This window comes from Diadema setosum, chromosome 10, assembly GCF_964275005.1.
Source record: "Diadema setosum chromosome 10, eeDiaSeto1, whole genome shotgun sequence".
NCBI lineage: Eukaryota > Metazoa > Echinodermata > Echinoidea > Diadematoida > Diadematidae > Diadema > Diadema setosum.
Window position 1 is genome coordinate 6235554 of NC_092694.1, and position 12352 is coordinate 6247905.

General features: G+C 38.2%; 1 protein-coding gene across 1 annotated transcript in view; it reads right to left on the reverse strand.

Moving 5' to 3' along the window:
* Positions 1-381: 381 nt before the first annotated feature.
* The window catches only part of LOC140234259 (transcription initiation factor TFIID subunit 2-like), a 33162-nt gene continuing 21191 nt past the window's right edge, over positions 382-12352 (reverse strand). Inside the window, exons 19-28 of the mRNA XM_072314319.1 lie at positions 11842-11952; positions 10512-10622; positions 9442-9658; positions 8786-8855; positions 8153-8257; positions 7085-7184; positions 6475-6570; positions 5041-5211; positions 4237-4345; positions 382-1952 (exon numbers count right to left, since the gene is read on the reverse strand). Coding sequence (XP_072170420.1) covers positions 1684-1952; positions 4237-4345; positions 5041-5211; positions 6475-6570; positions 7085-7184; positions 8153-8257; positions 8786-8855; positions 9442-9658; positions 10512-10622; positions 11842-11952 — 1359 coding nt within the window. The 3' untranslated portion in view covers positions 382-1683. The remainder of the gene's footprint in view (positions 1953-4236; positions 4346-5040; positions 5212-6474; positions 6571-7084; positions 7185-8152; positions 8258-8785; positions 8856-9441; positions 9659-10511; positions 10623-11841; positions 11953-12352) is intronic.

Consider the following 12352-nt stretch of genomic DNA (forward strand, 5'->3'; position numbering starts at 1 on the left):
ACCAGCTGTGACCATGTTGCTGTGGGAAGAACTACCACAGGAAATTATCAACCCGTTGAGGACGGTTTGATTTTGCTAAAATTCCCATAGACACCTGCCCATGAGTATTCGGGACTCATCCCCAACGGGTTTATTAAAAGCAAGATAATCAATGCCAAGACACGACTACAAAGAATCGCAGCAAAACTACGACTTTCCTACTACCTTTCCAGTATCAACCTACAGCAAGATTCATATTTCTTTCACAATGTACTAGTGATACACATACACGTGTACAATGGTCATACACTCAAAGGCCTACACACACACATCTCTAAGCAATACTTGTTACATATCAAAACCAAAATGCATTGTATATGCTAGAAGAGTTACATGACAAAATCAGTTGCACAATGTTGCAGTTTGGTAGAAATCTGATGATTTCTGCCCAACAATTTAATATGCACTGCTAGAAAAGGATATTTACAATACAATGTACACCAGAAATAATACAACTTTCGTCACTGGCCTTTGAAAGCCATTCACATCTTGCAAGCGACTCCAGAACAGTGTGCTGAGTAGACAAAATTACCAACATCCCATGCTTTACTCCCTGCTTTAATCATCCAGGCTCACATTGGCTTTGATTAAAGTAGAAAAATCAATCACGAAAATCAGAAATATGAAATTAGAAGCAATGAAATTTCGGATGTCCACATGCCTTCATGAAGGTGTATTTTCCATAGCAACCACATATTATGCAAATTAGATGAGGTGTCCATGTCACTGCCTGACAACTTCCTATTGGTGTGAACATGATGATATATTATGTAAATCATGATTACATCATGCCATCTAATTTGCATATGTAATTTTGAACAATATCTCTGTGTGAAAGAAATTAAGGTATTTTTCAGAGGGGTGAAGGTTCAGGTGTGAGTTTCTTTGTCTCACTCTACAAATTAAATTTGTTAAGATCACAACAAAGCATTTATTATGCCTCGTCCGCCTTGGACTACTTAACCTAACAATGTCGGAATTTCGGAGCTTGGGTATTTGTTCCATGTTCATCGTGTCACTGCCAGCTGGTGATAGTGTCGCTGCCCGGAAAGCAGTAGATGATAGGTTCTAGTCCCACTGGTTCCTTTTTCCAACATGTTTGCTAATTTACAGATCAGCAGTTGCGATCTTCACAAATTTAATTTGTAGAGGGAGTCAAATTGAAGAAACTCACACCTGAATATCTCTGTGTCTTGAAAACGTGAAACTATTGATCTGTTGAAGACTAGTCCCGAGCGTACTCGGGCAGGCGTCTACAGAAAATGCGTACTTATAGCAAATCAGCCTGTCCTCAACGGGTTAAAATCCATAGCTTTCTCACCTTAAGTCAAGTCTTTGAAGCATTGTATCACTCTGTTTGACAATACTCTATTGATTAAATACTGATTCAAGTCAACCAAGAGATGATTGGAGTTTCACTTATTGAAGGATACAAAGTCAGACGCATACAGCCTTCCTCTTTTCACCTGTGGTGCAAGACTTCATGAACCGTTTGCAGGCATTATAGCTCGACAATGTCCCTTTCCTGCAATATTAATCTCTCACTGATGCATGAGCAACACAAAATAGTTACTGTCTGGTACTATAGCTGGAGCTGTTGGATGCAGAATTCGAACTCAAATGCATATCCCATGTTTCTTCAGATCAGTCAAACATGTGAGGGATCGGAGATGACTGGTCCTGCCTGTCCGGCCTGTCGTGTCGGTGTTTGTGGCGGTGCTTGTGGTGCTTACTCTTCTTCTTCTTGTGGTGGTAGTGGTGACCGGCGGCGCCCTTGCCGGGGTCGCTGGCGAGGGACGAGCGCGAGTCGTCCCGGTGGAGGCTGTGTATGGAGGAGGAGGAGGGGGAGCTGGGCTGAGGGGTTGCCTTGGCGACGGCAGTGAAGCTGTCCCGGGAACTGTCATCCAGCTCTCCTGGTGTAGGAGAAAAGAGAGAGAGAACACATAAGCCTTATTACAAGAGGCATCAAGGATGGACAACTGAATGGGTTTTTGATAATTTTGAGTTCATCTTGACCAGAAAGAAATGGCAATCTTTCACCTTCATTTCATTTTAGCCTGGGCACATTTGATTCTCATAGTCACCAGCAACTACTAAACATATTTGAGAAATAGTGGCCATGATTTATGCACAAGTTATGCATGTCAACAAATATCAAAGGGTGTGTACAGTTCTGTTTGAGGTGAGGATTTAGCTTTTAAAGGGACATTCGAGACGATTTTCATAATTCCACATCATGTAGTACATAAATCGACAACTCCATGTATAGATTTGTGAAATTTATTGTGGTTCTTGAGCAGAGAAACAATAATTTGAAAAACCTTAAACAAATTACACTGAACAAGGATGATGACATAGGAGGTTCACATATTTCAGAAATGTAGCAGTGTAATTCCATTACAATACCGCTTGCTTGCGAGTTCAACTGTGTATAATCTATGCATGCATTCTTCTTTTGTTCTGCTTCCTCGAGCCCCAACTCATGCATTCTTATGGTGACTCTGCCATGTCATCAACCTTGTTCATTGCAAGTTGTTCTAAATTTTGAAAATATTCTTATTCTTTATCCCAATTATCACAAATTCTGAAACTGTGTCCTCAGTATAACTAATTTATAGTTGTTCAAATGTAAAAATCTGGAAATCATCCGGAGGTCTCCTTTAACGTTTTGCGAGATATTCAGAAACCACTCTATGAGATGTCAAAGAGCATGCAATTCTAAGGGGTATCAAAAGTTTATTTGATGAAAATCGGTTTTGAAATGGCTGAGATATCCAAGAACAAGGAGAAACAAAGCGATCCTAATAAAAGGCGTTGCCTGTCCCCTTTTATTATCATCACTTTTTTTTTTTGATATCTCAGCCATTTGAAAACCAATTTTTCATCAAATAAACGTTGAATCCTTCTTAAAATTACATGTACAGTTGCTCTTTCATATTTCTTAAGAGGTTTCTCATTATCTCATTTAGGAATGTTATAAACCTGAATCCCCACCTCAACCAGTACGGTACAGTCCCTTTAAACTCAGACAGTCTTTTCATTAGTCACATTCCCAGAAGTCAGAAGTTTTATCATTCATTCCATTCATATGGAATATCCACTAATAATACTGGCTATGCTTTTAGAGTGCTATATCCACACAAATGCTCACAGTGCTCAAAAGAAATGAAAATGGAAAATGATACAAATAGAGAACAATGCATACAAATAAACAGTACAGAGCAAAACAAACTACTTACATGTTAAGATGTGGTTTCAGTTTTACTTCATAAATACATGCACTTCAATATTGATCTATCATAGTCAATGACGGGTCACATTTCTCACTCTAGAGTGTATGCGTATAGAAAATGCACTATGCGATACATGTATCATTATCATCATTATTACATCGTGCTAAAGCTAAGAATATTCTCTTTCAACATCTGAGCAGAGCTTTAAAAAAAAAAAATCTTACGTCGCAACCTATCATCTGAAGTGTGATTTCAAGATCAAGGGGGAAATCTAGTCTAAATATAAGATTATTAATCAGATAAAAAAAAGAGTAAAATCTTACGAGTTTAATGGTAAAAATTTGACTGAAATCGGATGAAAAGTAAAGAAGTTATGACATTTTGAAGTTTTGCTAATTTCTGCAAAACGGTTCTTGTACAGTTGATATGAATATGCAAATGAGTGAGCTAACCATGTCATAACCTCACAATTTTCCATTGATGGTGTACAAAAAAAAAAAAAGACAAAGACAAAAATTCAATGTTTCTTCACTGAAGTCTGAAATATGATGTTATTCCTGGTTGAATAACTTCAGAATAGTGATCAGTATATGGATATACGAGGATTTGAGCCTCAGGCATAATTATGTTTGAATGAAAAACTGGAAATTTCCAAAATTTTATGTACAAACTATATAGTACAATTGTAAGTTGTGCGGGGATGCCATGCTCACTTTGTCATTTGCATAATTCATATTGATTGTTCAAGAACTGTTTCCTGAAAGAAACAAAAATCAGCGAAACTTCAAAATGTCATAACTTCCTTTTTTTTCATCCGATTTCGATCAAAACTTTACTATTGAACTCGCAATTTTTTACTCTTTCTTATTAGAATAACTTATGTTTGGACTGGATTTCCCCTTTAATTATTCCATGACACATGTCCTCTGTATTCTTAGGGTGGAGAAGGATTAAAGAAGCTCACCTGGTTCAAGAGGAGATGATGGTGACCTCTCCCTGACCTCCATCTTGACCTCAGTCTGACCTAGACTTGACATCAGAGGGTCACGTTCCTCGCTGTCCAACCTCTCTCTCTGGTGTGTGGGAAGGAAGGATTCATATCAGTTTGTGATAGTGCCTAAAATCCACGCTTTAAAATGATGTATAACTCAATTCAAATGGACTCTCCTAATCCATCCTAATACTGGAAAGAAAGCGCACACTCTGGAGAGTGTAAACTGAGAAAGGAGGCTCTGAAATAAAAGGTTTATTCAAGCACTTAATCTTTACCAAGCCATGCTAGCTGTGGGATGAATGGCACAAAAACCAGGATGTAAACCATCAGAGCAACAACAATGAAGGGATTATAAGATTAAGGCTGAAATTGACCATGCTTTATTAACACATTCTCTCCATGATTAAAGCAACTTTCAAAGCATTAGAATTATCCTTTCAAAAGTTTTGAGAGTTGAAAGTGAAGAGTGTGCACAGGATTTTCAGGAAATGAAAAGGGGCCTCTAAGACATACCTGATCTCGCTACTTCATAGAAAAAAGGGTTGTAGAAAAAATGCTGAAAACACACTTTCCCGTTCCTTTTATGGTCCTAAACTAAGAAGAAATGAAGATGAAGAACAGCTCTTTCAGAAAATATGAAAAATTAAAGATTGACTTGGTTGACCTGTTTCAACTATTTTGAATCGTTGCATAAAATCAAGGCATGTGACTTTTTGTTGGTTTTGTGATGCACGGTCACATATGTGGGGGGAGGTGGGAAAAGATATCACCCACCTTTACTGGCAGGACAGTCTCCACCTCCATCTCAACATCAATTGGCGAGGACATTTCCCGCTTGGCAACCCGAGGTGAGGCGACGCCCGGCGACGAGGAGGAATGGTTTCTCGGGGTATTCTCCTGGTCGCTGTCACTGTCCGCATCAACATAGGCATCTCCCTGAAACACCTGGTGCAGAAAAAAAGAAGAAGTATGGACAAGATTCAGTGTCTACGTACGTTGTAGGTTGTTATCAATCAGTTTTACAGACCCAAAATGGTATGTTTTGTAATCAGTTTTACAGACCAAAAATGGTATGTTTTGTTACATCTGTTTACTGTTCTGATTACTGTACAATGAAGTTTCTTGAAGGCTGGTTTTCTTTTCAAAACGAGCGATGCTTGAGATATGCTGAGTAATGATCCAAAACTTAAAGGGGAATTCTACCATATCGAAATTTGTTTCTGTGAACAGAAGCAGGGAATATTGACGAACATGACAGTGAAAGTTTGAGCATACTCTGATCAAAACTGAAAAAGTCATGATTTTCTGAAATCTAGATCAAATAAACATTGGTAATGCTGTCATGTGACACACGCCTTCATTCCCGCCCCCTTCCCGTTTACTTTGTATTAATACTCTATGTACTCTGAAGTAAGAACAGTTCATTTTCCAATCAAGTAAATTTCCAATAGTGCATGCATCCATATAGCAATCATTGTGAATATTTTTCTTGACAACTCCTCCTTGCAAAAAATATATTCTGTCATCAATTACAATTGGTTGTTTTTTTTTCCAAATTGTGCTTGATTGATCAAAACCCCTAAAAACCATAATTCTTTTAGTATTGCTCAGAATTTGATCAAACTGTTTCAAAGTTTTGCTTCTATTTGCGCAAACTAAATTTTACGGTGTACTTTAAAGGTTGATCACCCTACCTCTGAGGCATTCTTCTTTTTTGCGAGAAAGCGCAGAAGGGCAGTGAAATTAAAGGGTGTGTACAGTTCTGGTCGAGGTGAGGATTTAGCTTTTAGCGTTTTGCGAGATATTCAGAAACCACTCTATGAGATGTCAGAGAGCATGCAATTATAAGGGGTATCAAAAGTTTATTTGATGAAAATAGGTTTTGAAATGGCTGAGATATCCAAAAACAAGGTGAAACAAAGAGATCCTAATAAAAGGCGTGGCCTGTAGTCTTTTATTATCATCACTTTTTTTTTGACATCTCAGCCATTTGAAAACCAATTTTCATCAAATAAACATTGAATCCTTCTTAAAATTACATGCTCTTTCATATTTCAAAAGAGGTTTCTCATTATCTCACTGAGGAATGTTCAAATCATGAATCCCCACCTCAACCAGTACTGTACAGCCCCTTTAAGCGTTCCTGTCTTACAACAACTGGATGACGCCTCAAAAGGAGAAATGAAATATATGACATCTCCTACTCACCCCGGTTTCCCCACCGTCTCGTTCCGTCGGTTCGTCTGGGATGATGGACGGGTTCACGGCAGTCGTTCTCTCTTTCAGGTTGACTACAAAGCCAAGCTGAAATTGAAGAGTGAAGTGACCAGACACACAAAGCTTTGAGTCAAATATATACAATTCAATTTAAGTCAATTTGATTTTAATGACCATTTTCCAAAATGTGTTTTATCTAAAGGCATTCTGAAACCTTTGTTTTGCCATCTATCGTATGTATTTATGCATTTCCTTTTAATGATTTGCAATTAATAATTTATTATGCATATATGAAATGTGTCCATAATTTCAACCTAAAGAAGTATAAAACATATGGAAACTGTGTAAAAATGAAGAATGTTTCTCAAATGAGAATTTAAAAAAATTACAGGAATCATCTCTGTTATTATAACTACTCAATTTCCTGCTCACAACAATAAACTTGTCACTTTTGTTCTAATGTTTTGCATTGTATATATATATATATATCTCTTATGTTTTTATGGTTTTCCATTTCTCATGCATTGATTAACCCACAAATAGCTTTCTGCATGGATAGAACCTGACCCACGTGAAGCAAAGAGTTATAAAGAGGTTGTACCTCTGGTAGTGGGAGACAAGCCGGCCTGGTCTTGCCATACAGCGTAAAGAAGAAATCCACCACATCACAGCGAAGCCTCGAGTCGTGTGACGTGCCAGAACTAGCAACAAGAAGAGAATAAAAACAAAAACAAACAAATGAGGAATGACTTCTGATTCTAGGCAGATGCAATCTCCTCATAGTGATCAGTGTTAAAGTGCTAAATAAGCAGACTCTAGTAAGATACACATTTTATGATACCAGACTTCTTCAAAAGACAAAAGCATGAGTAGAATAAAAATGGCATCATTGTTCATTCATCAGTAGTAAGATTCTTTCCATATTCTGAAGCGAAAGTCCATCCTGATTTTATGTTGCTTTGTATGAAAACAGAAAATGAGATCGAAGTAGAATCACTAAAAAAAAAAAATAGATACCAGCAAAAAAGTTTTGATCTGTAACAGTTTAGAGAGTAAGAGAAATTGGCAACCCTGTGTATGCGTTGAACAGCTCACCATTTGGTTTTGTCCACAAATTTTCCTTTTTCTCAAATACTATAGGATATGAAGATACACAAGCATAATTCGTTGCTGGGGTGACAAGACCTTGTATCTGCAATTTTGGTGAAAATGACTTTTTTGGATAAATAGTCAAATAATGGGTTAAGTGATGTCCTGTCCAAATCCCAACTGTCTTACTCAAAAAATGAAGCCACCGCGGCAAGTCAAAGGAAAGGCTATCCCATTTGCTATAGTGCTTTGGCCGCCATGTTTTTTGGCTCTCCTGAACATTTGACATTTTGTAGATATGAGGTCTTGTCGCCCCAACGACCATATGGGAATAAGCAACATACATGTATTACAAATCCTTAACGGTTGAATACATTGTCTGATTTTCCTCAATCTTTCAATGCATGTCGCACTCAACTTCCTTCATTCACTGAATCCTCTAATATATTGGGGGAATTTCCCCTTTTACCTTTATGGTACATGGCCAAAAAAAAGAAAAAGAAAAAAAAAAAGGAAGCTACAAGGTACAGTTCTGGAAGACAAATGCTCAAAACTAGGAGAGATAGATGAGGAGGCTTACTTCATGTAGGCCCAGAGTCTCTCCACCAGCTCATCGGTACTGAGTTTGGAGTCATCTCGGTATCTGAATGGAGGGTTGTCTATCAGCATCCTGAGGAGCTTATGTCTGGGGGCAGAGAAAACAATTATTAACTAACAAAATCTCGATCAACCAACCATTGGCAACAATCCACGCTCCTCTGTCAAAATTAACATTGTTCCATGCTAAAAATAGAAGCACTGAAATAGTGCAAACCTCTGCTAAGGCCACAGAGTTAGTAACACCACTGAACTATGCATGCATCATTCAAGAAACAAAATTGCGCATCCACGATTACCAACTACAACTGATTACCTTTTCTTTTAATCACATTGGATTTAGTTGAAAAATGTCATCAAGATCCATTCATAACTTTTCAAGTAGCACACAAATATTGCCAACAAGCAAACTAAAAAAATGCTGGCCAAAGCATACATGTACCTCCTGAAGGGGAGGTACCAAGATGTACAAAACACATGCACACATCCATTTTATTCTCACAAGTGACGTCAAGTTTGAAAGTGCGACAGACACACTGACAAATATACAGGAATGAATTTCTTCCTAGGTTTGGGAGGAAGGAAAGAAAGAAGGAAAGACATTCAACCAACTCACTTGATGACTGGTACAGGGTCCTGCTCTACAGTGTCCAGGAGCCATGAAAAGATGTCTGCACTCGCTTCCACTGGGGGAGGGGATGAAAAATGGAATGGTTTATATTCTGTAAAACATGATGTTATGGCTGCATGAAACTGCCGTGAATTGGAGCCGATGACCTTTTACGTGGAAAAAAAATATGAGTCTGTGCTCATTTAGTTTTTCTGTGAAAGCCCAGCTATTTTCAACTAAAATTGTGATTAGACCATGCATACCATTGTTCTAGAAGAACAATTCTAAATGGTATGTGAAAATGGTTCAATATTACACTAGACCTGTTTAAAAAAAAAAAAAAAAAAAAAAAAAAAAAATCAGTGCCCTTTCAGATCTATATTGCCAGTTCATCATACAGTACACTTTTTGTTTTGTTTTCTTAAATTTGAGTATCCCCCCCCCAATTCTGTTGGCACACTTTGTCAATGTACAAAAATACAAATGTTCTAAATCTCACTCCCTCTTAAAAAACAACAACAACCTAGTTACATCTTATAGAGTACATATGGCTGCCAGAGGTACGTGCATAACTATCAAGACGGAATTACGAGGGCCCAAGGACATAAAAGTTGGTAACTCCAAAAGAAAGAATCTGCAAGCTCAGCACACACAATGCCTACCTTTGACATAGTCCACGAGAGCCTCCAGGGCAGCCAGCCGGACCTTGATGAAGTGGCCATATTGGGCGTAGGCCTGGAAGAGGGTGGGCTCGCTGGGGAGATGGCTGTTCTTCTGGAGTAGACGGATGGCCCGGAGGCAGCTGATGGTAACGGTATGCTGGTAGCAGGGGAGCAGCTTCTCAAGGTTTAGGCATCTTGTTACCTCCTCCAGCACCATCTGGGTGGGCAAGGTGGTCATTTTTATCATCATAATCATTATGGTTATCATCATCATCATCATCATCATCACCACCACCGTTTTCATCATCATCATCATCATCATCACCATCACCAACACCATTTTCATCATCATCATCATCACTAACACCATTTTCATCATCATCATCGTCATCATCATCATCATCACCAACACTGTTTTCATCATCATCGTCATCATCATCATCATCACCAACACTGTTTTCATCATCATCATCATCATCACAAGCGTCATCTTTATCATTATCATCATCTTCAATGTCACCATCACCATCTTCACGGAATGGATCTCGGTGAGTGAGGTGGTCATTGTTATCATCATAATTATCATGGCTATTGGCATCATCATTGTCATGATCATGATCCTTATCATGGTGATCACCATCACCATTGTTATTCACCGTTGTTATTGTCATCGTCGTTGTTGTCATCATCATCTTCACCATTTTCCCCATCGTGATCATTAAACACGATCATCATTATCATCTTTATCATCTTACATCAATCAGTTCAATTGAAATTGCAATAAAAGCAATTTGACTCAAGAATTTCACTATTCTAAATATCAACCATTTTAAAAGAGTCGTGACAAGCAAAATAATCACCTCAGATGCTTTGCTTCATATACATCTTTCATGATTACAGCCCTGTCATTCAAAGCCATAAAAACATTATTTAAATTGCTCCAAATTTCTTGCATAGCATCAAGAAAGTAAAAGATGGCACACAACTGTATACTTTCTGTGAGTAGATTAGAGGTGACATCTGTATGCCACAAACACTAATTTGAGAATTTAACATCTGAGATTTCTCACCTTTGTCTCCGGGGAGAGGTTTTCCACGCTGGTGTTCACCATGGCAACGGCCGGGGTGATGGTGTTTGATAGAGCATCAATCAAGCTGGCACGGTAGTAGCAGTCAGAAAACTGAAACGTGCAATGAGAAGGAGTGGACATATACTACACTGTAAATCACATCCTACATATCACACACCCTTTGAACCAAACTGGGACTGCAAGAACCACAACAAGCATACAACAGCTTATCCACTTGCACAAAAAACGAACTGTTCCGATGACTGAAAATGCAAAGATACTCATACCAATTTTTCACTGAAACACAGGAGAAGTATGAGTATATCATTACTGATATTTCTTCTCTCCTCTCTCTCTCCCTCTCTCTCTCTTTCTTTGTTTAACATCAAATCTTTTTTTTTTCCAACAAAGTATTACCTTGAATTGTTACTGATTTATTGAAAGGCCAATGGCCTACTGCTGATTTCCATCACCATTACTCAAATTGTTCATGTCAATCTCCATCACACACTTTTTAATTATGACTATAATTATGTATGTATTTACCTAAAATAATTTTGGTTTGTTTATGTATACTTTGATTGATTGTCTCTCTGTATGTGTTTTTTAACTGAATTTGTGGAAATAAACTTGAAACTTGAATTGTGGTATCACAAAATAATTCCAAGCGTAGCAAAGAAAAATTATTATCATCATTATTGTGTATATATATACATTGATATGTTTGATTACTTGCATTTGTTGGTTGACTCTCACTTTCATTTTGTTGCCTCTTCTTGGTACACCTTATCAGGGCTTGCTGTTTGCTCAGACCCCCCCCCCCTTCCCCTTGCTGTTGCCTATTTACTTTTTTCCTTTCTTTATCCCTCCATTGTTCCTTATCTTGTTGGATGTTGCCTCCCTATTCATCCTTTTCCTTCAATGGTTGCCCCCATGGTCCTCAGGACCATTACTGACCCTCCTCTGCCTTTTGTCTGTCCACCCTCCTGCTCTAATCCCCTCCCTTTACCTGTTGGGCTCCTTGCCCATGACCTCCTACCCTCTCCTTTTGTTTTCTTTGTTCTGTGTCCCTAGCCTGTCCCTGACTGTTCTTGTTGTGTGAAGTCCATATACGTGATTGCTTTCCCTGCCTGTTTGTCATTTTGCCTCTGATGAAGATTCTGCTAGGATCGAAAATTCAGGACCCTTTTGACTCCAAAATAATTCCAAAGCGGACAGGCAAAGACACAGTGTTATATAGACTCTGGCATACAAAAACAACAAACAAACAAACAAACAAACAAACATATGGACTGATAAATGGAGAAGCCTACAAGTCTTGTCATCTTACCTTATTCTTGGCATTGTCGTTGTACTTAATGAGATCAACCAGGAAACAGAGGCTCTCCCTCGGACAGAGAGAGTGGTTGTTGCGAATCAAACCAACTGCTTGAGGGATCACCTGGTAAAAGAACAAACAGAAGGCATGACTTGATAACAAGAAGTACTTTAAATGCTTACAATGTTTTGTAGAAAACTTGGAGAATGTATGCTTTGGATGATAGATGATTATACCAAATTTTCTCTGTCTGATGTCCTACTGGATAGGCAGCTGGCATCTGCCTATTGAAAAGACGGAATGGAATCCATTCACCATTCTCTATATTCAGCCCCTGTATATGTGGCATACCTCTCTGCATTTTTAATTTCATACATTTTGCAAATCAAATGTTATAATCCCAAATAAAAGTACAGAAGTCTTACAACCCAAAATGCAAATGCCCCAACCTCAAGGTGGTAATCACTTAACTTTCTCCTATAAAAGGATCACACTTTATTTTTCACATTGATACTGTGGTCCT